General features: G+C 42.1%; 1 protein-coding gene across 1 annotated transcript in view; it reads left to right on the top strand.

Moving 5' to 3' along the window:
* Positions 1-24961, top strand: part of EPG5 (ectopic P-granules 5 autophagy tethering factor) — a 97127-nt gene that overhangs the window by 28403 nt on the left and 43763 nt on the right. Inside the window, exons 11-23 of the mRNA XM_033087157.1 lie at positions 590-747; positions 1929-2083; positions 3743-3883; positions 7684-7848; positions 9958-10077; positions 10720-10979; positions 14733-14873; positions 18299-18443; positions 18673-18870; positions 19310-19420; positions 20907-21029; positions 21927-22093; positions 22929-23150. Coding sequence (XP_032943048.1) covers positions 590-747; positions 1929-2083; positions 3743-3883; positions 7684-7848; positions 9958-10077; positions 10720-10979; positions 14733-14873; positions 18299-18443; positions 18673-18870; positions 19310-19420; positions 20907-21029; positions 21927-22093; positions 22929-23150 — 2106 coding nt within the window. The remainder of the gene's footprint in view (positions 1-589; positions 748-1928; positions 2084-3742; positions 3884-7683; positions 7849-9957; positions 10078-10719; positions 10980-14732; positions 14874-18298; positions 18444-18672; positions 18871-19309; positions 19421-20906; positions 21030-21926; positions 22094-22928; positions 23151-24961) is intronic.

Here is a 24961-nt window from a genome sequence, read left to right as displayed (position 1 = left end):
GCCTCGTTCTGAATGCACAGAGAGCTCTGGTTGGACACACGGGTCTGAGCTAGATTGTGGAGGCCTTTGAACGCAGGGCCGAGGAGCTTGAACTGCACTTGGTGATGACTGAGGAGTCCCTGCAGGGCGTACAAGTCCCCTCCCACCTACTACGTGTGCACCTGTATGCGGGCGCAGGCCCTTATATCCACAGCCGTGCAGCCTCTCTGTCACCCACGTCTTAAAAGGCTCTTTGGTTCAAAACCCAGCTCTGCCTCTTATTACCACCCTCTCTGTGCCTTAACCTCATGTATGAACTGGGGATAATACCGATAATAGTACTTGCCTTGGTTTTCGTGAGGATGGGATGAGATGCTATAGCATGACGTGGTGATTAGAACAGTGCCCGGCACAGGCCCAGGGCTTTATGCGCATTCCTGTTGTCGTTATCCATCCTCAAGGTGTTTATGCCTGAAGCATGTTAGAAAAATTGCTGTAGTGGGATTTAAGAATTTTTTTTCTTTCCTGTTAGAGCTGAAGTTTTGTCTGCTTTCTTAATGTGGTGAAATTGACGGACATAAAATGATTCCTGCTTTTTTAAATCACGCAGACTTGGCATTTGGCTGTTTATGTCGGAAATGCCCTTCGGGACGCTGTCGGTCCAGATGCTCTGGAAGCTCTTCTACCTCATGCACCAGGTAGAGAGCGGGGATCTGGGGAAGCTCTGCACTGCCCTCCAGCCCGCTGAGTGCAAGAAGCATCTTCAAGGTACAGCCGTGCCGAACCAGGCAGCGTCCGTCTTTGCTTACCTGCGTGTCTCTTGTCTTCATTGTTTTCTTCTCTTTACTTTTAGAAGGACTAAGAGAGGATGTTTTTACTCTGGGTACTCATGGGGTCATTTTGAAATTCAATAAAACGGATTTGTGGTTTTTGACTATTAGAATGATAATTCCAATTTTCGTTATCCTTTGGATAGTCATTCCTATTATAAACGCAGTCTGGGGATGGGAAATGAAAGTTGGCTTGGTCAGTGCCCCATGGAGTTATTCTGACAATACAGGAAATTTCCTTCACTGTCTTTGATTTCTCAAGTTCGTACACACAGGAAAAGAATTGTTGGCTTGTTGCCTTCTTGCTGTGAAAAGTTCCATCAGAAAATATATTTTCTAAACACTTTTTTTTTTTTTTTCCTCCCTCCATACAACTTGCCTTTGCAGTATTTAGTTTTCTGGCACGTGTTGCAAAGCTGTTTGTCAGTACTGTCCCCTAGTAACAAAATGTCATATGGTATCCTCTGAGAAACTGGCAAAACATATATACTTTGTGTCCCGTTCATCAGTATTTCATTCATGGTTATAATTAATTTTTTGCCCTAAATTTTATAATCAAATCTCTCTTGTTCGGAATGCCGTGTTTGTGCTGATAGTTTGCCAGTCTTACCGGTTTTCGTCAGTAGGTTGTCACTCATGTGCCTGACAATTACCCAGTAGCTTCAAGTGCGCCTTGGAAGATGTCTCCCTAGTGACAGAAGTAGTGCTTTGCAGTTGACAAAGCACTTCACCAATGACATGTCATTTAATCTGAAATATCCTTTTGAGATAGATGAGGAAACTGAGGCTTGGAGATGTTAAATGTCGCCTCTGAGGCTACATTATATTTAGAGCTGGAGTTTTATCTGGCCCAGCTTTCTTCCTGATGCTTGTAGAAATCCAATCTGGAACACAGAAAGAGCCTTTTTTTTCCTTTTTTCTTTTAGCAGGAAAGAAGTTAAAGTTTAATAATGCGTATCTCCTGCATACACGGGAAAGACCCAGGAACACTGTGTAACTCCAGAAAGAGCTTTTGTATCTTTCAATATTTCTAAATGTCTTTTAATTTTATATCTTCTTTTTCTCTGGAAGAGTAAAGTGCTATATATTTATTCTTTCCCCATTTTAATTTTCTTACAGATCCAGAACATTTTGTGAACTTTGCGAAGTGCCTTTCTTCCATGAATAGCTCGGAAGAGATTTGCCTTCTGACGACATTTGCTCAGATGGCTCAGGCCAGAAGAACCGATGTGGATGAAGCCTTCGTAAAAATTATTGTTCTGGAGATATACGAGGTTAGAACATGCAGTTTCGGAAGTCAGCTGAAAACCATTTCCTTTTGGATTGTCCACCTATCCATTCTTCGGGGACTGCTTTTTTTAAAAAACGTGACTCCACGCATGGGAGGAGAGAGAGAGTGAAAGGGACATGATTTTGCTATAAGGAGTATTGAAAATACGAATCGTACCCATTCAATTTCCCCCTCCTATCTCTTCACATTTGATAGTGAGTTTTGGTAAGAAATAGACAGTCTGGCACAGCCTGGCACTCAGTTTTTATACTGTCTGTTCTTGTCTCCGCCTTCCCCCTCCGACCCTGCCAGTCACGTGAAATGTTTAAATGAAATGATGGAAAGAATACTGAATCTAGAGTTAGAAGGCCTGGGTTTGTTTTAAATCTGCTATTAATCGCCCATCTCACATCAGAAGAGATGCCTTAGCACTCTGGGCTTCAGTTTCCTCATCTCTGAAATGACAGGCTGGGATGAGATCCTTTTCCGCTGAGCTGTCCCTTAGCAGTGGAGGAGAGTACATTTTGGACCCGTGGGTATGTAGGGACATAACCCAAAATGGTTGCCAAAATATTCATTGGAGTTTTGTGTATATTACAAAAAAGAACAAACCAATTTTCAATTTAGGCTGTCATTTATCTATTTATCTTCATAAAAAATATTTGCTCCAAAATAGTTAAGTAAACTCAGGTAAAATTATGTTTGAAGAAGATTCTCAGAGCTTATCATCCTCCACCCAGTACTCCAGTTTAAGAACGACAGAACTGGATGAGTTCTTTTCCAGGATCAAATACTCTATGAAGCTGTTCTGATACTTCTACTTTGTAACCATGCATGAGGTTAAAGCCTGGATGGATCTGGAATTTCAGACCGTCTTCATGGTGTGAAAAAATTGAGGGGGAAAGAAGGTATATTTTCACATACATAAAATTGCATTTCTTTTTCAATGGATCTTGGCATTCTCCGGATCCATTGCTAAAGTAATATTTATGCTCTTGAATAATGTTTCAAGTATTCTGACCAGTATTTATAGTAAAAATTACATTCTATGTTACCTTCTGATACTGTGTGTGTACATGTGTAAGCACATGCGTGAATTGAAGCAATACTTAATCTTACAGGATGCACTCACATTTTTCTATTCTATTTTACTTTACTGTTATTTTATTAAAAAATGCTGGGCATTGGCATCAGTGGATTGTAGCCTGTAGCTTGGAAGACATTGTTCAAGAGGAGTTGGTAAACGCTGATATTTTAGACGCTCTTGTAGTTGGGGATCTTATTTTGTAGGAAGAAACAGGTATTTCCATGAAATGCATTCTGATTCTCATCATTTTAGTGATTTTCTCAAATTAGGAAAGTTTTGACACAGAAGGGATTATTTTATCGCTACCTTGGGATGTACTTTCCGAATCCAGCACTTGAAGTCATTGTTACACAGTAGTTGCCTTTCCCTTCGATTCCCTCTCCTCCCACCTTCCAGCCTCAGGGTAGACACTTTGTTCTCTGAAGTTCTGACATCTTTCTGAACCCGGTGTGAACTGAGACTCAATGTGAGATGCTTTTTGCTTTACATGAAAATGTCCTAAATAAATTATGGAAATGAATTTTGACTGGTAATTGGTATTAAAAGTACTCTCTCGCCACTCCCTCCCACTTTTAGGTATCTTATGTCACCCTGTCCACCAGAGAGACTTTTTCAAAGGTTGGTCGAGAGCTCTTAGGGGCCATCACTGCTGTTCACCCTGAGATAATTTCTATCCTTTTGGATAGAGTTCAAGACACCATTGACCAGGTTGGAATGGTAAGAGCACTGATTTTGTTTATTTGTTTGTTTGTTTTGCCTTTTTTTCCATTTGAATCCCGGAGAAATGGAGCAATAGGAAAAAAGCAAGGATGTTGGGAGTGAGTGAGTCATCGGCACAACAGGATGAAGAGAACATTTATCGTGTCCCAGGCTCTTTGCCATTCACTATGCCTACTTGGGATTAGCTGGTGCTTATAAAAAGCTGTGATTGCTTTTCTTTAATCTCCTCCAAGTGACCTTTCTGCCTCCTCCAATAACAGGTTTCTCCTTTAAATAATTCACTATAAAGCCTACCGTTTATTAACCGTTTTTATTTCATAATTTTGTTTGGCTTTCATAATTCTTATATTTTATACTTGGAAGAAACAACGTTGATTAAGAAACAAGGCACTTTTAAATCAGTCAAAAGCAAAATTAAAAGTAGTAATTTAAGTTGAGCAAGACGGATATAGATTACTTCTGTCATTTGTCACTCATTTTTGTAATCTTTATGTAGTTTTTAGTAATAGCTTTATTGAGATATAATTCATATATCATACAATTATCTATTTAGAGTGTACAAGTCAGTGATTTTTAGTACATTCACAGATATGTACAACCATCACCATCATCAATTTTAGAACATTTTTATCATCTCAGAAAGAAACCACATACCCGTTAGTCATCACACTCTGTCCTACCCTCCTAGTTAGCCCTAAGCAACTGCTAATCTACTTTCTGTCTTTATAGATTTGACTATTCTGCACATTTCATGTAAATGGAAGCATGCGATATGTGGTCCTTTGTGACTGGCTTCTTTCATTAGCATGTTTTTCAGGTTCATCCATATTGTATATAGCATGTGCTTCATTCTTTTTTATGACCAAATAGTATCCCATTGTTTGGGTGTACCATGTGAAAAAAAACATACATTTAATGAAGATTTTCCTCATCATATGTAATAAGGCTGTAATGTGTGAGTTTTTCTAATGGCAGATAGTCATGTGTCGTAACTTTAAGAGGAATGTTTAAAGTGATAGTATTTTTCTGTGGCTCTGTATTTACAAAGGGCCCTTGCATCTTATAGTCACTTGGAAAAACTACAGGGTACTTTTTTTTTTATATTCTGTTTTGTTGAGAGTTCTTATTAGGATTCTTTTTCCAAGTGTTAGACCTTTAATTTCTTTTTGTTGTCTTATTGCATTGACTGTGTTCTTTATTACAATATTGAATTGATGTAGTGAGCGTGGACATCCTTGCCTTGTTCCCTATCATAGTGGAAAAGGTTTGAAAGTTTGCCATTAAGTATAATGTTAGCTATAGGTTTTTCATTGATGCTCTATATATTAGGCTGAAAAAGTTTCCTTTTCCAGTTTGCTGAGCTTTTTCATGAACGGGTGTTCAGTTGCTTTTCCTGCATTCGGTTGAAATGATCTTATGATTTGTATCCTTTTTTGTTGTGGTAAATTGTTGTGGTCAAATGTTGAACCATCATTATTTCCTGTAATAAAGACCATGTAATCATGGTGTATAGTTTTTTTTTTTTTTATGTATTGCTAGATTCAGTGTGATAATAATGTTTGTTGAGGATTTTTACATATACATATTCATGAGGGATATTAATCTATACTTTTATTTTCTTGTGTCTTTGTTTTTGTTGATTTTAAGGTTATATTTACTATATAACGTGAGTTAGGAAATATTCTCCTATTTTTTATGAGTTTTTGTATGATTGTTATGCATTTTTCCTTTAATGTTTTATAGAGTTTACCAGTGAAATCATCTAGGTCTAGAGTTTTCTTTGTGGACAGTCTTGAAATTTTTAAACAGAAAACTGTTCAGATTTTTATTTTTCCTGAGTCAGTTTTGGTAATTTATATCTTTAAAGGAATTTTTTTTTTTTTTTTTTTAAAGATTTTATTGCGGAAGGGGAACAGTGTGTACTTGCAGGCCTTTTTTTCCAAGTCAGGTTGTTGTCCTTTCAATAGTTGTGGAGGGTGCCGTTCAACTTCAAGTTGTCATTTCAGTCTTAGTTGTGCAGGGCACAGCTCAGCTCCAGGTCCAGTTGCCATTTCTAGTTGCAGGGGGCGCAGCCCACCATCCCTTGTGGGAGTCGAACCGGCAACCTTGTGGTTGAGAGGACGCGCTCCAACCAACTGAGCCATCCGGGAGCTCAGCGGCAGCTCAGCTCAAGGTGCCATGTTCAATCTTAGTTGCAGGGGGCTGAGCCCACCATCCTTGCGGGACTCGAGGAATTGAACTGGCAACCTTGTGGTTGAGAGCCCACTGGCCCATGTGGGAATCGAACTGGCAGCCTTCGGAGTTAGGAGCATGGAGCTCTAATCGCCTGAGCCACCGGGCCGGCCCAAAGGAATTTTTGTTTTTTCATTTCATCTAACTAGTTGAATTTATTGGCACAGAGTTATGGGTAATATTCCCTTGTTAGCCTTTTAATGTACATGGGGTCTTTCCTGATAGCCTCCTTTCATTCTTGGTGGGCAGATACATGCTATACCATTATTTTATGTAGCTGGGATAGGTACTTTTCTCTCCAGATCTCGTTACTCTACTCATTGATTTAGTACCATCATTTTGCTCTTTCTGTCAGATACCAGATAAAGTAGGATTTTTTTATTTAAAAATAACTATTTTACTATTTTATTCAGAATATTCAAGACTTTTATTAATAAATCTTTATGAAAACTAAATATACATACAAATATACACACACAAAGAAAAGGAAAGATCTCTTTAAAATTCATTCTTTCTACTGTTCTTTCAAATTTTGTTTTGTGTCCCATGTAGGAACCTGAAAAATGCTGGTATGTATGTTCTAGACCTGTGTTGTCCGATACATGTGACTGTAGAGCCCCTGAAATGTAGTGAGCCCAAATTGAGAATCATTATAAATATAAAATACTCACTGGGTTTTGAAGACTTAGTGTGAACAAAAAATGTAACATACCAGTAATTTTTGTAATGGTTACATGTTGAAATAATATTTTGGACATATTGAATTAAAATATATTATTAAATTAATTTTACTTGTTTCTTTTGACTTTTAAAATATGTGACTATTACAAAAATTAAAATTACTTTTGTGACTTGCATTGTATTTCCATTCCATAGCACTTTTCTAGAGATTATAAATGAATAGCTCTTCTGATCAGTCTCCCTCAAAGCAAACTGTATTAAGTGAAACTAGATTTATCTTAATTTGCATACATGGATATGTTATTTAAAAAGTGGCTATAGAATTCTTGTAAACAGGATTTTAAATTTATTATAGAATCTCTCATATAGATAGAAAAGTAGAGAAGTATGGTGAATTGCTGTGTATCTGACATCCAGTTTCAACAATTACCAGCTCATGGTAGATCTTGTTTCATTTTGATCTCCATTCACTCCTTGCTCCTCCTCCCTAGAGTGTTTTGAAGTTGATAGAAATATCTTTTTAAATAACATAGAAGAAATAATTATTTAAAGTGCTCTTTTTGTAAAATGAATTACCTACCCCTGATTTGTCATGACTTTAAATTTGGATCTTAGTATGGTGGTTTTCCTAAACAGAAGTGTACCAATGTACATATTGAAAAAAGATTGACCTTTATAAAGTATTGCAAAATGTGCTTTTGGTGTTATCATTAGTTTCGGTATTCATTTGATTTGATTGTCCATTTCATTTGTCTAAAAATCAAACAAAACTCCACTTTTTTTGGAGAAAAAGTTTTGCAAGCAGTTTAATAATGCAGTATTGTAGTAATATAGGGTTGTCCCGAAGTTTTGATTTTAATTATTATCATTTCCTTTTTAATAAGGTCTCTTTATACTTGTTTAAAGAATTGCCTTTGTATCTTTGGCGACCTTCTGCCTCTGAGATAGCTGTGATTCGGGATTGGCTGTTGAATTATAACCTGACAATGGTGAAGAACAAATTGGCCTGTGTTATTCTAGAAGGACTGAATTGGGGATTTGGTGAACAGGTATGTGTTAAAACCATTCCCTAGAGACTGGTGGTTCTACATCCATCAGTTTCAAAGAAACGTTTTTTCAAAACATCAACATTTCTGAGTATCATTTGCAAAGTCTGCAAATTTTTTTAGCTGTGTCAGAGTTTAGGATCTTCTCTTTAATTCTGTTTTGCAGAGTGAGCGTCTTCTAAATGAAAATAAGTTATTCCACACTCAGAGTTCTTCACTTTTTCTTTACAGATGATTTCTTTATAGATCTGTTGCTTTATCTCTGGCTCTTTACTGCAGTTCCTCTTAATTGCCTCTCCTTCTTCTGGTCCTTCTTCTCCTGGGTTTTGTCTTGCATGCCATTGCCAGATTTGTCTCCTGAAGCACTGTGCATTGGTTAAGAGCCTGAGCTCTGAGCCAGCCTGCCTGGGTTCGGATCCCAGCTCTGTCACCTGCTGGCTGTGTGACTCTGAGCAAGCGTCCTGAACTCTCTGGGCCTCAGTTGCTCATCTGTAAGCATCAGTATTAATGAGCTGGCTTCAAAGGGTTGTTGTGAGGATTCAACAAGTTAAGATACATGTGAAGTTTTTGGCACACGTGAAGTACTCATTGGTGATAGTTTCATTAATAGTTTATTATTATTAAGGGCTTGCTACCTGTCATGTCTCTAAAGATGTCAGGTCAAGTGATTTTGACTGTTAAACCATTCCTGACTCTTTACCCTAGGCTTTAGTTGGCTCCTTGATCAAAATATTTAAAGATTTTAAAGGGAAAATGAGAGAGAACTCAGTCCTCTCCAACTGTGTGCCAGCTTTTGTTCTGAGCAAGTCATTGAGGCCAGGCAGCCATCGTGTGTGGTTTGCATGGCCATGACCCCTGTACAGAGGAGGAAACTGAAGCCAGGGAGCTTTTCCCCCAGGGTGTCCCTGACCATGTGGGACTTCTCTCTCTCACATGCTGGTGGGTGAGGCTGCAGGGGCTTTTCTCCACCTTCACAGTCTCTGCTTGTGAACAGAACCCCAGGTGCCTCTCTCCCAGAGAGCTGCATGAAGACTCCGCTGTGAGAGTCTCCTTGCTCCTTTGTTAGAGTTAGAAAAGTCAACTTCTATGAGAGGGATAAGGAATGCACTTCTTCAGAGGAAGACCGAGTAGGAAATTTGATGGAACTTCAGGTTCCTGAAGGAATATTTTTACCTGTGTTGTTGAGTATTTTTTTATATTTTCAATGATGGTAGAACAAGAAAAGGGACTATAGACTTAAATATTAAGTACCTTCCTGTTTTATAATAATCAAACATCTTCCTCTTTTGTGGCAGTGTCCTTAAACTTACAACCCAAAGTCTAGAGTGGGGAAGGAGGTTACCTTCAAGGATACATTTTATGGCTTGGGTCTGGGATGACTCAGGTCCATACCTATCTAGGTGTAGTGAAGTGGTTCTTTAAGATATCAAATTTTTTTCTTTTCTTTTTTTAAAGATTTTATTGGGGAAGGGGAACAGGACTTTATTGGGGAACAGTATGTACTTTCAGGCCTTTTTTTCCAAGTCAAGTTGTGGTCCTTTCAATCTTAGTTGTGGAGGGTGCCGTTCCGCTTCAAGTTGTTGGCCTTTCAGTCTTAGTTGTGGAGGGCGCAGCTCAGTTCCAGGTGCAGTTGCCGTTGCTAGTTGCAGGGGGCGCAGCCCACCATCCCTTGTGGGAGTCGAGGAATCGAACTGGCAACCTTGTGGTTGAGAGCCTGCGCTCCAACCAACTGAGCCATCCGGGAGCTCAGCGGCAGCTCAGCTCAAGGTGCCGTGTTCAATCTTAGTTGCAGGGGGGTGGAGCCTACTATATCCCTTGTGGGACTCGAGGAGTTGAACTGGCAACCTTGTGGTTGAGAGTCCACTGGCCCATGTGGGAATCGAACCGGCAGCCTTCGGAGTTAGGAGCATGGAGCTCCAACTGCCTGAGCCACCAGGCCGGCCAGTTTTTTTCCTTATTGTCATTTTAAAACTTCATTGTTAGGGGATGTGATTTTTAGAAAATTTAGCTTCTGTATCCAAGATCCCTTTTTTACTATTCTGCCTAGTCTTTTGGTTCAGATATACATATATCTCAAGATGCCATCTTTGTGGTTATTTTTCTCTTTAATAGGATACCCTTCATCTGGATCAAGCAGTCCATGCTGAAGTGGCTTTAATGATTCTCGAAGCATACCAGAAATACCTTTCACAGAAGCCATATGCTGGGCTTCTTTCTGAAAGTATGAAGCAGGTATTTCCTTCTTTTACATATTGAGGACGTATGTCTTTATTATGAATGGCTTGGGTGGATAAAGTTACAGTGTGTACCCTCAGGTTTCCTAATAACATTTCTAGGAATTTAATATATTGAAATTCAGTTCTATGGTTGGATAAAGATTTTTCTTTAAGAAGTAGTTTACATGTGACCATTTTAATATTGTGGAATTAGAGTTGAGCCACAGTGGTGTGCTGGAGCTGGCTTATACTGGCCCAGGAAGATGTCAGAAACTTTGCAGGCCGGGTTGTTAACCTGTTAGTAGGTTGAAATTGACCATGGTGAGAGTTTTTTGCACCACCAAAATTGGCAAACATTATAAATGAGCTCCCTGCACTCCAGCCAGTTATTAAATTTCTTTACCAGCACACCATTGTTGTGTAGCAACTTTTATATTATGACTCTTTTGGTTGAGTTGACTCAGCTTGACTAGCAAGTAAGCAGAAGTAGTCACTGTGAGGAATGACTTTTTAATTTAGTGTCACAAACACCCAATGCCACTGAGTAACATGTTCTCACTTTCGAGGGCATCATTGATCACAAAAAAAGATGGACGGGTGAGCCTGCTGACTTAATGTGTACGTGACTAATGTGGTTTAAAATAAATAATCGTTTTAGGTTTCATATTTGGCCAGTATTGTTCGATACGGAGAGACACCTGAGACCTCATTTAACCAGTGGGCCTGGAACTTGATCTTGAGGTTGAAACTGCACAGAAACGACTACGGAATGCAGCAGAATCGCCCAACTGTCTCCTTCTCCAGCACTGTGCCTGACATGACAGAGTCACCCACGTTTCATCCTCTCCTGAAGGCTGTTAAGGCAGGCATGCCCATTGGCTGTTACCTGGCCTTAGCTATGACGGCCCTGGGCCACAGGTACATTGTTGGAGCCGAACCTCTAGGGTCGCTGAATCCTGTAGTCAGTGGTTGTAGAATCTCATCTGTCACATGCCAAGGTCTGAGGCCTCCATCGAACCTGGCTAGGGGGAATCAGGGCCAAATCATAAGCCTGATGAATAGCTGATCAAGGGGAAATGCTGCCCAAACTCATATAAGACAGATTTGTACCAGAAGAATCACTGTTACATAAGGAGGAGAGTTATACGTGTCACCCAGAGTGGGATGTTTATGTCAGCGGTAGGTATGCTTTCTTCCTCAGATTAATGATCAATGTAAGTGGTCACATGTACTGAATTTTAAAATGATGGCAGCCTGACTCCAATTCCTCAGCTGAAGGACAATCTGCCCAGGGGAATGAAATGCCTGATGAGACCACGTGCCTCTCTGGCATGAGCCCATAGCTGCCTGTGTTTCTTCCACTGGAGTATTTATCACACTGTATTGGAGTTGTCTGTAGGGATCTTCTCTGAGGTTACGACCCAGAACTGTGTTTGTGTTACCACTTTAGCCTTAGACGTGAAGACTGTATCTGGTGCAGTAAGTAATGGAAGGAAGGAAGGAATTCTTAGGTGGTTAAAAGTCTTTTTCCTTAAGATTGTCTTCCTCTGATATACTATTTTTTTCTAGCCTATCCATTTTTTTTTTTTTATAAAAACCTCTTTGACCTATGCTTTCTGATTCTTGTGTTTTAGACCCACTCTACCACCTTTTCAGCATCCTGATTTCAGTATCTTGTTCTACATTAAGTATCTTTTCAGTGGGATGCCAGTTATCCTACCAGCTGTTGGTGTTCAGCTTTGTGCTACCAAGTAGGAGAGACGTGGAGGTGTTAGGTAGTTGCCTTCAGGTTGTTGAAAGCTCAGTGGAGATGGTAGACATAAAATAATTGGCAGTACCAAAGATCCACTCAAGGGCTGGTTGATGTGTACAGAGTAGTGGCTCTCAACCCTGCTGCTGTTTAAGTCACTTTTGGAGTGATTCTAAAAAATACCAGTTCAGGGAAGAGGTAATTGCTCTAATCCTGATCTCATTGGCCTGGGGCGAGTTCTCCAGGTGATCTAAGGTACAGCCTAGACTGAGAACCCCTCAGTATGAGCAGGAAGAATTTAAAGGACGGAGCGTCATTAGAGCGGGGTACCTCCATGGAGGAGCTAAGCTTTGCAGAGGAGTGTTAGAGAAGGCGTCCTAGGCTCAGGTGCAGAGTGGTGGCACTCACTTCTCCAGGTGATCAGTGCCCAGTGTTGGAGAGTCGGCCCAAGGGCCACCCCCCCCCGCGCGCCCCCGTAGTGTGTGTGTATTCTGAGCAGCACCCTCACTGTACTGTGGTGTCAGTTTGTCTGCCCCCTCTCCTTGTGGACTGCGTGCTCCTTCCAGGTAGGGGCACTGTCTCATTTATTTTTGTGTTGCCCTAACTTGTGCTTAGTAGGTATTTGACTGAAAGTGTGGGAAGGAGCACCAGGTGTCTGAGGGGGTAGGAGGAGAGGCGGAAGAAACAATCCCGTGATTCATGTTGGTGAATGGAGGTAATCAGCCAGGTCAGTAGGGCCAAGTTATGGGCACATTTGAAGGCCAAGAGAAAGGCTAGGGTTGATCTACTAGGAAGAGGAGAGATGTTATATAGGCCTTTCGGAAGGCACTCTACCTTTCTCCAGTACTTCTAGTGTCATTCACTGTTTCCTGTGTCGCAGGTCCCTCATCTCTAAGATGGAAACAATAATAGTATTGGCCTTTGGAAGCTCTAGGAGTTATAATACATAAACATGCTTAGAACAGTGTCTGTGGATTCTTTGAATGTAGTGCTCTGAACTTGTTTCATGATTTCTCTAATTTCTTGTATCCGTTTTGAGCCTGCAGCTCTATTCACTGACATGCTCCAGGTCCTCTCTAAAGATAAATACTTCTTTAGCACTAATTACTGTATCCTGAATGGGAGCGAGGGTGAGGAGAAAGGTTTCTCTTCAGGGCTGAACTCGAGAGTAAAAACTCCACTATGATCATCTGGGATACATATATATATATATATATATACTAGAACTGGCTTAAGGCAATTTTATGAATGCTCTTCAGGTTTGGGATAGAGTATGCAGTAACATAAGGTGTACATGAATATAACATCACAGATAATTCAGAGGACAGTAGTCAAAAAAATTACTCAGAATCTTTCCACCCTAATACAACATTTTTTTTTTTTTTGGTTATTTTTGTGTAATTTTTCCTTTGATCTTTTTTAAAGTTATATGTATAATTTTATATATCCTTTGCTTTTCACTTTTTTTCCTCCTTCTTCCACATTTCCCTCACAAACACAGACACACACACACACACACACACACACACACACACACTCCAGTTAAAGCCATTGTTTCTCAGTCTAGTTGTGTAGGACAGCTCCCTGGCCCATGCTGGTATTATGAGCCTTGCGTTCCTCCCAGCTGAGGCAGTCGGTCACCGGTTGTCGGTCAGGTCGGCTGCTCACAGCAGCTCATGGCAGCTCTCGCCGGTTGCTGGCCGCTCATGCTGGCTGCCAGCCACACACACTGGCCACCAGACGCTCATGGCAGCACACAGCAGCCCGCGGCAGCTCATGGCAACCTCCGGTTGCTCACAGCAGCCCAGCTCCAGGGAGAGCTGTTGTTCACAATTTTAGTTGTAGAGGGCGCAGCTCACTGGCCCATGTGGGAATCAAACCGGCGACCTTGGCGTTAGGAGGATAGCTCGCCAACCACCTGAGCTACTGGACCAGCCGTTTTTCACTTTTAATATTGTAAACATTTCCCTCATGTCATAATCTTTGCACTGTTACTTTTATTTTTTGAAATGATTTTTTTCCCCCTGGAATTACAGCAATATCACTAAAGTATAGAATTTGGAAAATGGAGAAAAAGCCACTCGCTAATACCTCTGCAACACAGTGAGCATTTTGGTGTGACATCATCCCTGTGTATTTTCCACCCACCATATAAGTCTTCTTTACTACTAGTTGTAGTCAGAAGTATAAAATTTTGTTTTTTTCCCCCAGTATTATTATAGCAGAAGTATTTTCCCATGTTGCCCTTGGCCATCATATGCATTATTTTAAAACCATGTAATAATATTCTCATTGAATGGATTTTCTCAAAATTTATGTAAGTCATTTCTGTCTCAGAGTTTGCAATTAATTATAAATAATTTCCAAAAAGTGTATGTTTACATATTTTTTTTCTGTAATGGAGAGTATTTCCTGAGGATAGATTCTCTGGAGTAAAAAAAATAAGTAAATGTTTATGCCACATTGGTTTCAGAAGACTTTTTGCCAATTTGTACTGTCAGATTGAGCTCCCTTTTGGATCTTCTCTTTGCTGTAATACCTTGTGGGACTAGCAGACAGTGAGAACCCTTCGACTCTTAGAAGAAGCACCATTAGAGGAACAAAATGAGGTGGTGGCAAGCGCTCTGGACTAGAATTTTGCAAACTGGGTTCTCATTTGGACTCCACACTAGGAAATTATATGAATTTGGGCATGATACTTCACCTTTATCATCTGTAAAATGAAAATAATGATGAACTGTTAAGTTCCTTTGTACTTCCAGAGTTGTGATCTAATGTTTCTGCATGAAGGTTGGGTATGCAAAAATGTTTTGGAGACCTAAGATAATCCTGGTAGCATGTAGGCTCACAGCTCATTGGAAGAACATCATTTTATGAACTGGCTCAGTTGTATGCTGACTGCCTTTTTCTTTTTTCCATAGCATTGAGAAGTTCTGTGCAGAAGGCATCCCACTGTTGGGAATTCTGGTCCAGTCGAGGCATTTGAGAACAGTGGTCCATGTCCTGGATAAGATTCTGCCTTTGTTCTACCCTTGCCAGTATTACCTTCTGAAGAACGAGCAGTAAGTAGAGAACAGCTCAGTGAGCACACGTGACCACGTCTTCTGGTTTCTCAAGGAAAATAGGGAATGATATTTCGGTAGTATATTTTTTATGAGGCAGAAAATTTCCTGCCCAGTTTAGAATGCAGGTGGAGGAAAATGATTCTAGTAATGATTTCTAGTTTTATTATTATGAAGATATTTCTCTTCCTCTTAAATTTAATTTTGGATTGCTTACAGCTCATTAGTATTTGAAAGAGCATTTGTTTCCGTGAAACTTGGAGAATAGTGCTTCTGACATCGAGCAGCAAATGATTTTGCCATGACTGTTAATGGCCTGCAGTATGCAGATCTGCAAATATCACACACAGATAAGATACATAGAAAGGTGTTCATCACATGAGACATTTTTCATCTTGGGAGAATAAGACTTTTGAAGTAATTACAAAATAATGAGGCAAAACATCGGCCACGCTATGCTATGGTATATAGATTGCACTTGCATTAATTATGTGGTAAAAGTATATGGAATTTATGATAAAAGAAATAGCTGCTTGGGGAGGAAGAGAATTAAGGATGATGGAGTATTAATCAAGGTGCTTAAATTGCACATGATGAAAACCTAGTGCATACTCGTTTCACCACGGGGAATATATTGGCTCCTGTGATTGGGGAAAAAAAGGCTCAAGATATCGTCAGGTCAGTCTAAAGCGGTGGTTCTCCACCAGGGGTGATTTTGACTGTCAGGAATATTTGGTGATGTCTGGAGATGATTTTGGTTGTCACGCCCTGGCAGGGTGAGAGGAAGGTGTTGGTTTAGGGGCTGGGGTTGGAGGAGGTTGCTGCTGACATCTAGTGCGCAGAAGTCAGGGATAGTGGTGAACATCCTACAGTGCACAGGGGAGCCCCCACAGTAAAGAATTAGCCAGGCCAAAGTGTCAGTATTGCCAAAGTTGACAGACCCTGGGTTAGTACTTCTCTTTCTCTCTGGTTATGCTCCCTCCAAGATCCCTTGGCCCTGTCTCTTTTTCAGGCTTTCCTGCAGGTGTACTTTTTCGAGGGAAACACAAGTCCTGGCTATCGAGAGAACTAGGCATCATCCTAGTTTCCCATGGGAAAGGCAAATGTTTTTCTTCATCATTGTTCCTTATAATGATTCCCGATTGGACTGACTTAGTCATCTGCTCTCCCTGAGCCTATGACTGTGTCCTCTGGGAATGTCCAGCCCTGAGAGGAGGGTGTATGAGGGTTCTGTATTGAGAGCCCTTCCTTCCCAGAACTCTGTGGTGTGGAGGAAGGACAGTTCCCTTCCTGAGAGGATGTACAGTTAGCAGAAGGTAGAGACAGGATGCTCCGCGGACAGAAGCAACAGACGGGCCAAGAACATGCCTTTATGGGACAGGTGGGTTTCTAATTGAGCTTTGAGGTGCATGTAGGCCGTGGGCCAGTGGAGAGGACAGGGCAAAGCAGGCTTTTCCAGTATCGGTAGGGAGTTGAGAGGAGGTGTCCAGGCTGGGGAAGAGCATAGTGAGGGCCTCGAGGTGAGAGGAGAACTACCTGTGCGGGGAGCAGGGAGGAGAGCGTCTGGCTGGGGCCTCGCCAGGAGTGATGAGGCGAGGTGAGCCCGACGTGGAGGGGCCCTGTGGTGGGGGCAGGCAGTGCGTTCAAGGGCACGAGGGGACATGACAGTTTTCCCAGTGTGTGTCACGTCAAGGAGTGTCTCTCCAGCTTGCCTGGTGATGAGAATCACCCGGGAGAGCTTATTACCTGTTTCCCCGAAAATAAGACCTAGCCGGACCATCAGTTCTAATGCGTCTTTTGGAGCAAAAACTAATATAAGACCCGGTCTTATTTTACTATAAGACTGGGTAATAATATATAATATAATATAACATAACCTAATACCAGCTCTTATGTAATATAAGACCGGGTCTTATATTAGTTTTTGCTACAAAAGACACATTAGACCTGATGGTCCGGCTCGGGCTTATTTTCGGGGAAACAGTAAATATGGCCTCCCAGGCTCTTCACTGGGCGAGTCTACTTAGTAGGAATGGGATCGAGCCTAGTGCCCCCTGTATTTTTTTTAAACCAGCACTCTGGGCAGCAGGCAAGTCTGGGAACACTTGTGTTTTGGTTAGCACATGGTTTTCAGGTAGGAGTTTACGTCCCCACTCCATCACTCTACTCATGTGTGGACACAAATGAATTCCTTAACTCTGCAGAACCTCCATTTCTTCATTTGTGTAATGGGATAATCTCATCTCCCATGCTGGATGTGAGGATTAAGTAATACACAGTACTGTGCCTGGCACAATTTTAATAAATTCTCTTTAGATTTTCATGACTTTTAAAAGATATTTTAAAATTAGATTGAATTGTCTATATTTTGTTCCTCTAATTACTAGATTTTGAGTAATGATGAGTCTTTCTAGGCGCTGTTTCACATCTTCCCCTCTGTACCTCCCCACCTCCCTCTAACGCCTGCACCAGCTCTGTCCTCTGAACTCTTACAGCACTTTATTGGTACCTTTTCTGTCATCTTTTCCTTTATATTAGCATAGGGTTTGGCCTGTAGTGTTTCTCCTGGGAAGTGGGAAGCGCCTTCAATCACCAGTAACCACCGCTTATTGATTCCCATTGTGTGCTGCCACCGTCTGTACAGTGGTGAGCAAAGCAGGCCTGGCGGGCGTCGCCCTCAGACACCTAAGAAGTGATCACGTCCTCAGGAGGCAGTTACCAGTGTGAGGGACCATGAAGGAAAGCAGTGGGGTGCTGTGAGAGAGGTTAATGGGTTAGATGTATTTTAGGTGGCGGGAGGGGGTCAGGAAGTGTTCTCCGAGGAAGAGACACTGTAGAAGACATCCGAGGGATGAGTAGGAGTGTGCCAGGTTAGGTGTGGGGGAGTGTTTCAGGCAGGAAACCCACAGACGCAAGGCCCTGAGACAGGAGGGAGCCCGGTGTGCCCAGGGAACTGATGGCACGGCCATGACTTCATTTTGTGATGTCCCCCTTGGTGCCTTATATGCCACCTTGTGAAGTTGGCACCCAGGAAAAGATTGCAGAATATTTTATAAACATCTCTGCTTTTGTATGCATAAGTCGGGAGTGTAGAGGGGATGTCGGGACCCTTTGGGGGACAGCCTTTTCTCTGATGTCAGGACAGCTTTTTCTCCAGTGCTCTTTAACTTTCATGTGTCTGTGTGCCTTGGGTCTGTTCACTGTACTTCCCCAGGTAGACAGAATTCCTCAGAACCCACATGAAATTGGAAAACTTCTTTCTCCTGAAATTCCTGAAGATTTACCCGAATCCCTAAATAAAACAGAGCTTTGGTCTAAAAATGGGACCACTTTAAAGTTTTCTGTTTTCTCCTAAGTAATTAGCCGATGGAAATTCTGTTGGCTTTGATTAGAAGATAAAGTGTGTCATCCTGTGTGCTTGGCAGGTTTTTGTCCTACCTCCTCCTGTTCCTGCACTTGGACAGTGGCGTCCCTCAGGGTGTCACGCAGCAGGTCACCCACAAGGTGGCACAGCACCTGACTGGAGCCAGCCATGGGGACAACGTGAAGCTTCTCAACAGCATGATCCAGGTCAGGGCCCTCATAAGCCCCTAAATACACTCTCGCCCACCTTTCCATTCAAACACCCCTAGTGCCAACACATTAGTGTGTGGGTCATTTCAGAGTGCCTGGCACCGTGCGTTTGGCTAAGAAAATCCCCAGATTTATCTTTTGTCGTGCGGGAGGTATAATTTTGTTAGTGTTTTCAAAATGGGAGGCTGTTGTTACCTTTCCCCTCACCGGAGCCCTTTCTCCACAGGCCCACGTGTCTGTAAGCATGCAGCCCAATGAAGTGGGCCCCGTTGCCGTACTGGAGTTCTGGGTTCAGGCTCTAATAAGCCAGCATCTCTGGTACCGAGAAGAGCCCATCCTCTTCCTCATGGATCACTTGTGTAAGACAGCTTTTCAACTGATGCAGGAAGACTGTGTGCAGAAATTGCTCTACCAGCAACATAAGGTAAGCCTGTTAGAGAAGTTATCTTGTAGTCAGTGGCTAGATAGTAGCCTTCTAAAAAGTTCCCCCAAAAGCACAGTTCTCAGTACTTCTCTGTGTTCACCGAGTATACTTTAAAAAAAAACACCAAACAAAACACTATGCCTTAACGGTGTCTTATTTTATTTCAGTAACCATAGTCTGCTAGTGCAGATCCCCATAAAGCCAGAGGAGATGATACCGCCCCCCCACATACACACCCACCCAGGAGGAGCTGTTCATTACATTTTGCTGTAATACACTGCCGGGGAATGTCACTGCTGGTGGACTAATTATTGAAATCATTGTCTTAACCAGAATCTTTTAGTGTGTAGTAAGATAATTGCTGATATTCTTGAAAAGGTCATTGATAAGCTTTTTTTAAAGCCTGCTCTCTCCGCTCCACACCCTCTCCCCGGTGTAGAACGCTTTGGGTTACCACTGTGACCGGAGTCTGCTCTCTTCCTTGGTGAGTTGGATCGTGGCAGGCAACATCACTCCTTCCTTCGTGGAGGGCTCAGCCACTTCCACTCAGGTAGGAAACCCTCTCAGGACCCTTTGTTACCTGCGTGAACTTGGATATTTCTGTCACCCTTTCTAGTACATTATTAATGGCCTAAAACAACTAGCATTTGTGTAGCACTCACTACGGAGCAGAGTGCTGTTTCATTTCACCCTCACAGCAGCCCTCTGCTGCGGTTGCGCTGTTGCGATTCCTGTTTCACGGAGAGGCTAACTGAGGTTTACTGGAGTGAGTGGCTGGCTCAGGGTCAGACAGCTCGTGGTCAGACCCAGGCTGTCGGACGGCACGGCCTGCCCAGCCCCATGGCAGAGTGGTTAGGAAGGGGACGCTGAAGCCAGAGTCCACTCAGTTCTGCCATTTGTTGGCGCTGTGCCTTGGGCAGCTTGCTTACCAATCGGTCCTCAGTTTCCTCTTCTGTCAGAGGGAATAACAATGGCACCGCTACATATAAAGCATCAGGACAGCGCTTAGCACAGAATCGGGGCTCCCTAGGCTGTTATTGTTTCCATCCTGATCATCAGCAGCGTTATTTTCATCACTGTTTCCACCTCTCAGACTTGGTGTTGAATTACGTCCCTGTTTCATCACTTAAACTAATAGAAGCATCCTCCAAACTTGTGTCACGGTCTTACCTCCTGCCTTTACCTCTTGTGATCCAGCTGAAGCCAACTCCTTGCTGTCACGACACACATCTTTGTGTTTGCCTAGCTGATTCTCCTACCAGTCATGCCTTCACCTCCAGTTTCTATGTGGAGCCTTCTCGGATACACCTGCCTTCTCTGGTCCTGCCCTCCGTCCTCTGGCTTCCCATAGCACTTTACCCCTGATTCAGTAGTCACCACTTCTAACTCCACATTTTGGTTACTTATGTACAGAGGCTGCAAAAATAAGTATACACATTTTAAGAAAGGAAAACTGTATTAAAATTGTAATACTCAATATATACTGATGACAAAAGATGAATATAAGTCACGTTTGACTTCTGCAGTTACAAGAGGTGCTCAAAGTGATTACTATCAGCATCCAGACACTTCTGATTACGGCCAACTACTACTTGAGCAATGTTGACCAAAGTGTCCACTTGTATACATGTTTTTTGGCACCCCCCCCCCCCCCCCCCCCCCCCGCGCCGTGTTAGTCTTGTCTCTTCTAATAGATGGAAAACTTCTTAAGGGCACAGGTCGTGTCTGGCCCTCGTTTCTGACCCTCATGCATGCAGAAACTACCCACTAAATATTGTTGCATGAACAAGCATCCTCTTTTACTAAAGTAGCCTTTCCAAAGGAATTTAACATTTTTCAGTGATCTATTTATCTTAATTTATAACTGTGATAAGAATATAGACAGGTAAGAAAACTATGTGTTAATTTTAGAAACTGTAAATATTTGTTGACTGAGAGCTGTGATAGGAGAGATGTTAGTTTGTGGAATATCAGGATGTATTTTGTCTGTGTGAGCAAACGCTCACTCCCCTCACCTTTACTTGGTGTCCTTTTAGGTCTGGTTTGCATGGACAGTCCTGAACATGGAATCTATCTTTGAAGAAGACTCTCAGCTCCGAAGAGTTATTGAAGGGGAATTGGTTATAAACTCTGCTTTCACCCCTGACCAAGCTCTGAAGGTGCAAATAGCAGTTCTGCATTTGAGTGGGAGAAAGTGGTTTATGCTTTGATGCTGAAAGGTTCACCTGTAGCTTTTGAGCTCCTGTGTTTTCTTTTGTTGTGAATGTTTGGAAAGCACAGTAACAAAACCAACGATGAAAATAGTGTCATTGAAGTGTATGCTCCCTTCCCAAGGTTCATTTAACACCTCATCACTGAAGGCTGTGTTCATTGCATGCTGTTGTTTTAAAGCAATTTCCGGTGTGTCCCACGTGCATCAGAACCCCCTGGAGAGCTGCTTAAAAATCAGGTTCTTGGACCCTGACTTCTGAGATTCTGAGTTTCTTCTGAGTGTGGAGTGGCACCAGGAATTTGTTTTTAAAAACTCCCTAACTGATCCTTAGGCTCAGTCAAGTGTGAGAAAGACTGGAATAATAAGGCTTTAGAATTAAAGAGCTTCTCTTTTAGTACCCCATAGTATAGGCTTTGCTTTGGGTTTCAGAGCCTGTCAAGGGATTTATAATTCTTAAAATTCCTTTTAAAATCTAAAATTTTCAAAAGAGTGATAAAATTTGACAGTAATCTGCTTTTGACTTTCATATCATTCTACTTTCTTGCATTGTAGTGTTTTACACACAAAGGCATGGAAATGAGATTAGACTAGGTGACACTTAAGGTCCATTCCAATTCTGGGGTCTGTGAAATGTTTTGACAGAAGCAAAGCTACCCCATATGTCTTGTTGCCAAGGAGGTTCAAGTGTTAGCTAGTGGGTTGAAGAAGTAAGTTTTACTGGACTTTTTTTCTTATTGAATTGAAAAACGCTCGGCATTTCATTTGGATCGTTTAGAAAGAGCAAACTGTTTGCAACTGTGTTCCTTTCCTGGTTGCTCAGAGCCCCCCCCCCCCCCTTTTGTAGAAAGCCCAGGCCCAGCTGAAGCTCCCCGTCGTCCCGTCTCTCCAGAGGCTGCTGATTTATCGTTGGGCCCACCAGGCTCTCGTCACGCCTTCTGATCACCCGCTTCTGCCGCTCATTTGGCAGAAGTTCTTCCTCCTGTATCTTCATCGGCCTGGACCGCAATATGGGTATGGTACCCAGTGTCGTAAGTTTCTGAATCCTCTCCCGCCTTCTCACTGCTCTGCTGCTCCATGTTTTCGCACTGTGGTGGGTGTCAGAATCCTTCTCTAGCTAGGAGTTTCCCTCCCTCCTTGTTTCACGTTTCTTAGACTAGAGCTCTTTTGAGTTCAGGGTATCTTGTGGCGATTCTCTGTTTTACCATTCACTATATGCAGCATCGTGAACAGAACACCCTGGAACCCAGCAAGGCTTAGCAGAGAGCCTCTGCAGATGCAAAGGGAGAGAAACTGCCCCAGACAGGCTGTTTGTGTGACCATCACGGGGCTCGTTCGAGGGGACTTGTGATGGATGGAGCAGGAGCGGGCAAAGGCCATGCTGTGTCTGGCAGCCCTTGGGCTGTGCCAGGTGGCGTCCAACATTTTCCTTGGGTCTGAAGGGCCTCTGGCCAGCTGGAACTGTCCATTGTTACTGACTATTGAGCTCTAGCTCCAGCTCAATTCCTAGCTCACCCTCACTCCCTGAAACATAGATGTCAATTTGTTAATTCTTTGTCACTTCTGTTTTCTACCAGATGCAAGTTGTTCAAGAGCAGAGACTCTATTCTGTACCTCTAAATGGTGATAATATCTTGAATTTTCATAGCATTCCGTTTTTTTAAAAACGACTTTCATGTATGCCATCTTGTTGGAGCCTCATGGTAACCACTGAGACAGAAATAATATGAATTCATTTCATGGGGTATATGTACAACTACAGTAAAGTGACTTCATTGCGGTTTTGTGTCAAATATAGGAAGACTGTCTTGTGTTGATCTTCTTGTTATCTGTGCTTGTATTTTTTAAGGTTACCTATAGATGGTTGTATTGGAAGAAGGTTTTTCCATAGCCCTGCTCATATCCATTTGTTGAAAGAAATGAAGAGACGCCTGACTGAGGTGGCTGACTTCCATCATGCTGCCAGCAAGGCCCTCCGTGTGCCAGCAGAGGGCAGCGAAGGGCTGCCAGTGAGCCCGGCTGGCACCACTGGTTACCTGACTTCTCCAGAGCTGCATGCGGAGCTTGTGAGGTGACACGTGGTTGTTTATTCATTTACATTGTTGTTTGCAGCACAGGTACTGTGCTGGAGCAGTTATTTGTGTTATAAACTGCTTAACTGTTATGTTTTTTTGTTAGATTGAGTATGGCAGTAGTTTTGACTATAGGTTTACATCTTGTAACGTTTCTCTTTTATGTTCCTCGTGAGAAATGAATCAGCAATATGGATATACCTCTGTTGAGTACCTGGAGTCTGAGTGAAAGATTTTAAACCAGAGGGCTGATGTCCTCTTTCATGTAAAAACAGAAACAAACGCAAACAATTGGTTAGAGCATGTAAACAACGAGTAAAGCCTTGTAGGATAGTTCTCTACAAGAAACAAATGACCAAGGCAGGGTTCTTAAAGTGGGGTTCATAGAGCCTGTAGGGGATTCTAGGATCCACCTGGGTTAGGGTAGGATCTAGGAGTCTCGCAAAACTGCTTCTAAAATCAGGCACAATACTGGGGTCCCCAAAAGATTGAGAACTCTAAAGTAAGTTTGGGTCCTTTTCACACTAGTCCTTCAACTTTGATTTATAAGCTTGCTATAAACCAGATATTAGCCTTATAAATAAGACTTAATAAAACTGGCTCTTCATAATTAGCCCTGAATGCAAAATGTCTTGGTGAGGACACCCAGTGTTTTGAGCCTGCACTGAGGCTTTGGGCCTGACCTCCAAGCCCTTAGGTTCTGTCTCAGCCTCCAGCATGATTTTTCCCCTTGTCTTGCTTGCTTGAAGGAAAACTTATTTTTAACCAGGCTTAACTAGGGGGAAGGCTTTGTCTTTGAACCTTTAGCTCAGCCAAGAAAATCTTTGCTGTTCCCTTCTGCCTCTCTTAAATCCCCCTCCCTCTGGGTGTGTTAGTAAAGTGGCCACCTAATTGAATCAGAAGCTCGAAGAGAGATCCATTACAGCCTCTTCCCTTTAAGAGCCACAGAACCCTCTCCCTGTCTCTCTTCTGCACCAACTACCCCGGAGGTGAAGGAGGTAATTTTCCACTTGATTGAGCAAAGCCAAGTCATGCCACCTCCACCCAAGTCATTTGTGTGGCTGTAGCCTACTCCAGCACCTGGTGCTGCAAACAGCTGCTTAAAATAAAAGTGATCTTGGCCAAATGGACTGTGTTTCTTGTAAAAACAAAACAAAATAAGAACAAAGGAAACATAAAAACTTTTTAAGTTTTTACTGGAAAATTGAGGTTTTTTTTTTTTTTTTTTTTTAAACCTGGTTTGGTTCTGTTCCTTCTTAATGAAAATAGGGTGCCCACATTCGTGACCCTTTGAGGGAGGAGATCGTCATTGAGCCTAAAGCTGGCAGGTTCTTCGAGGGCATAAGTTGAAAATGACTTTTAGTGTTTTCTCTGAAAGATATAAAATATGTTTATTTGAATGTTATTTAAACTTTTCAAAGCACTGAGGCTCACTGTGACTGGATTGCTCAGGAATGAATAGCTCCAAATTCATTCCCTGGGTCTGTGTTAAAATCACCTTCTTCAGTTTTTTTGTTGTTTTTTTTCCTGTTTATTGTACTTAAGCCTGCTTTAATAGTAAGTTCTCAGAGCCCTTTTTTTCACACCTTTTGTTTTAGCAATCATTGCATCATTGTTTAATTACTTGTGACCTGTCTTTCTCCCCTGCTGGCCCATGAGCTTCTCCGGAGGGTGGTGGTAGTTGGAAACTATTTCTGTATTATGTGCTTTCTTTACTTTCATGTAGTGGTGCCAGTGTTCCTAGAGATTAAGAAACTTCAGTTGCCTGCACATCTTTTTATATTTTATACAATTCTGTTTTTTTTTTCTT

This window comes from Rhinolophus ferrumequinum, chromosome 19, assembly GCF_004115265.2.
Source record: "Rhinolophus ferrumequinum isolate MPI-CBG mRhiFer1 chromosome 19, mRhiFer1_v1.p, whole genome shotgun sequence".
NCBI classification, from domain to species: Eukaryota; Metazoa; Chordata; class Mammalia; order Chiroptera; family Rhinolophidae; genus Rhinolophus; species Rhinolophus ferrumequinum.
This window is presented reverse-complemented; position numbering and strand designations above follow the sequence as displayed.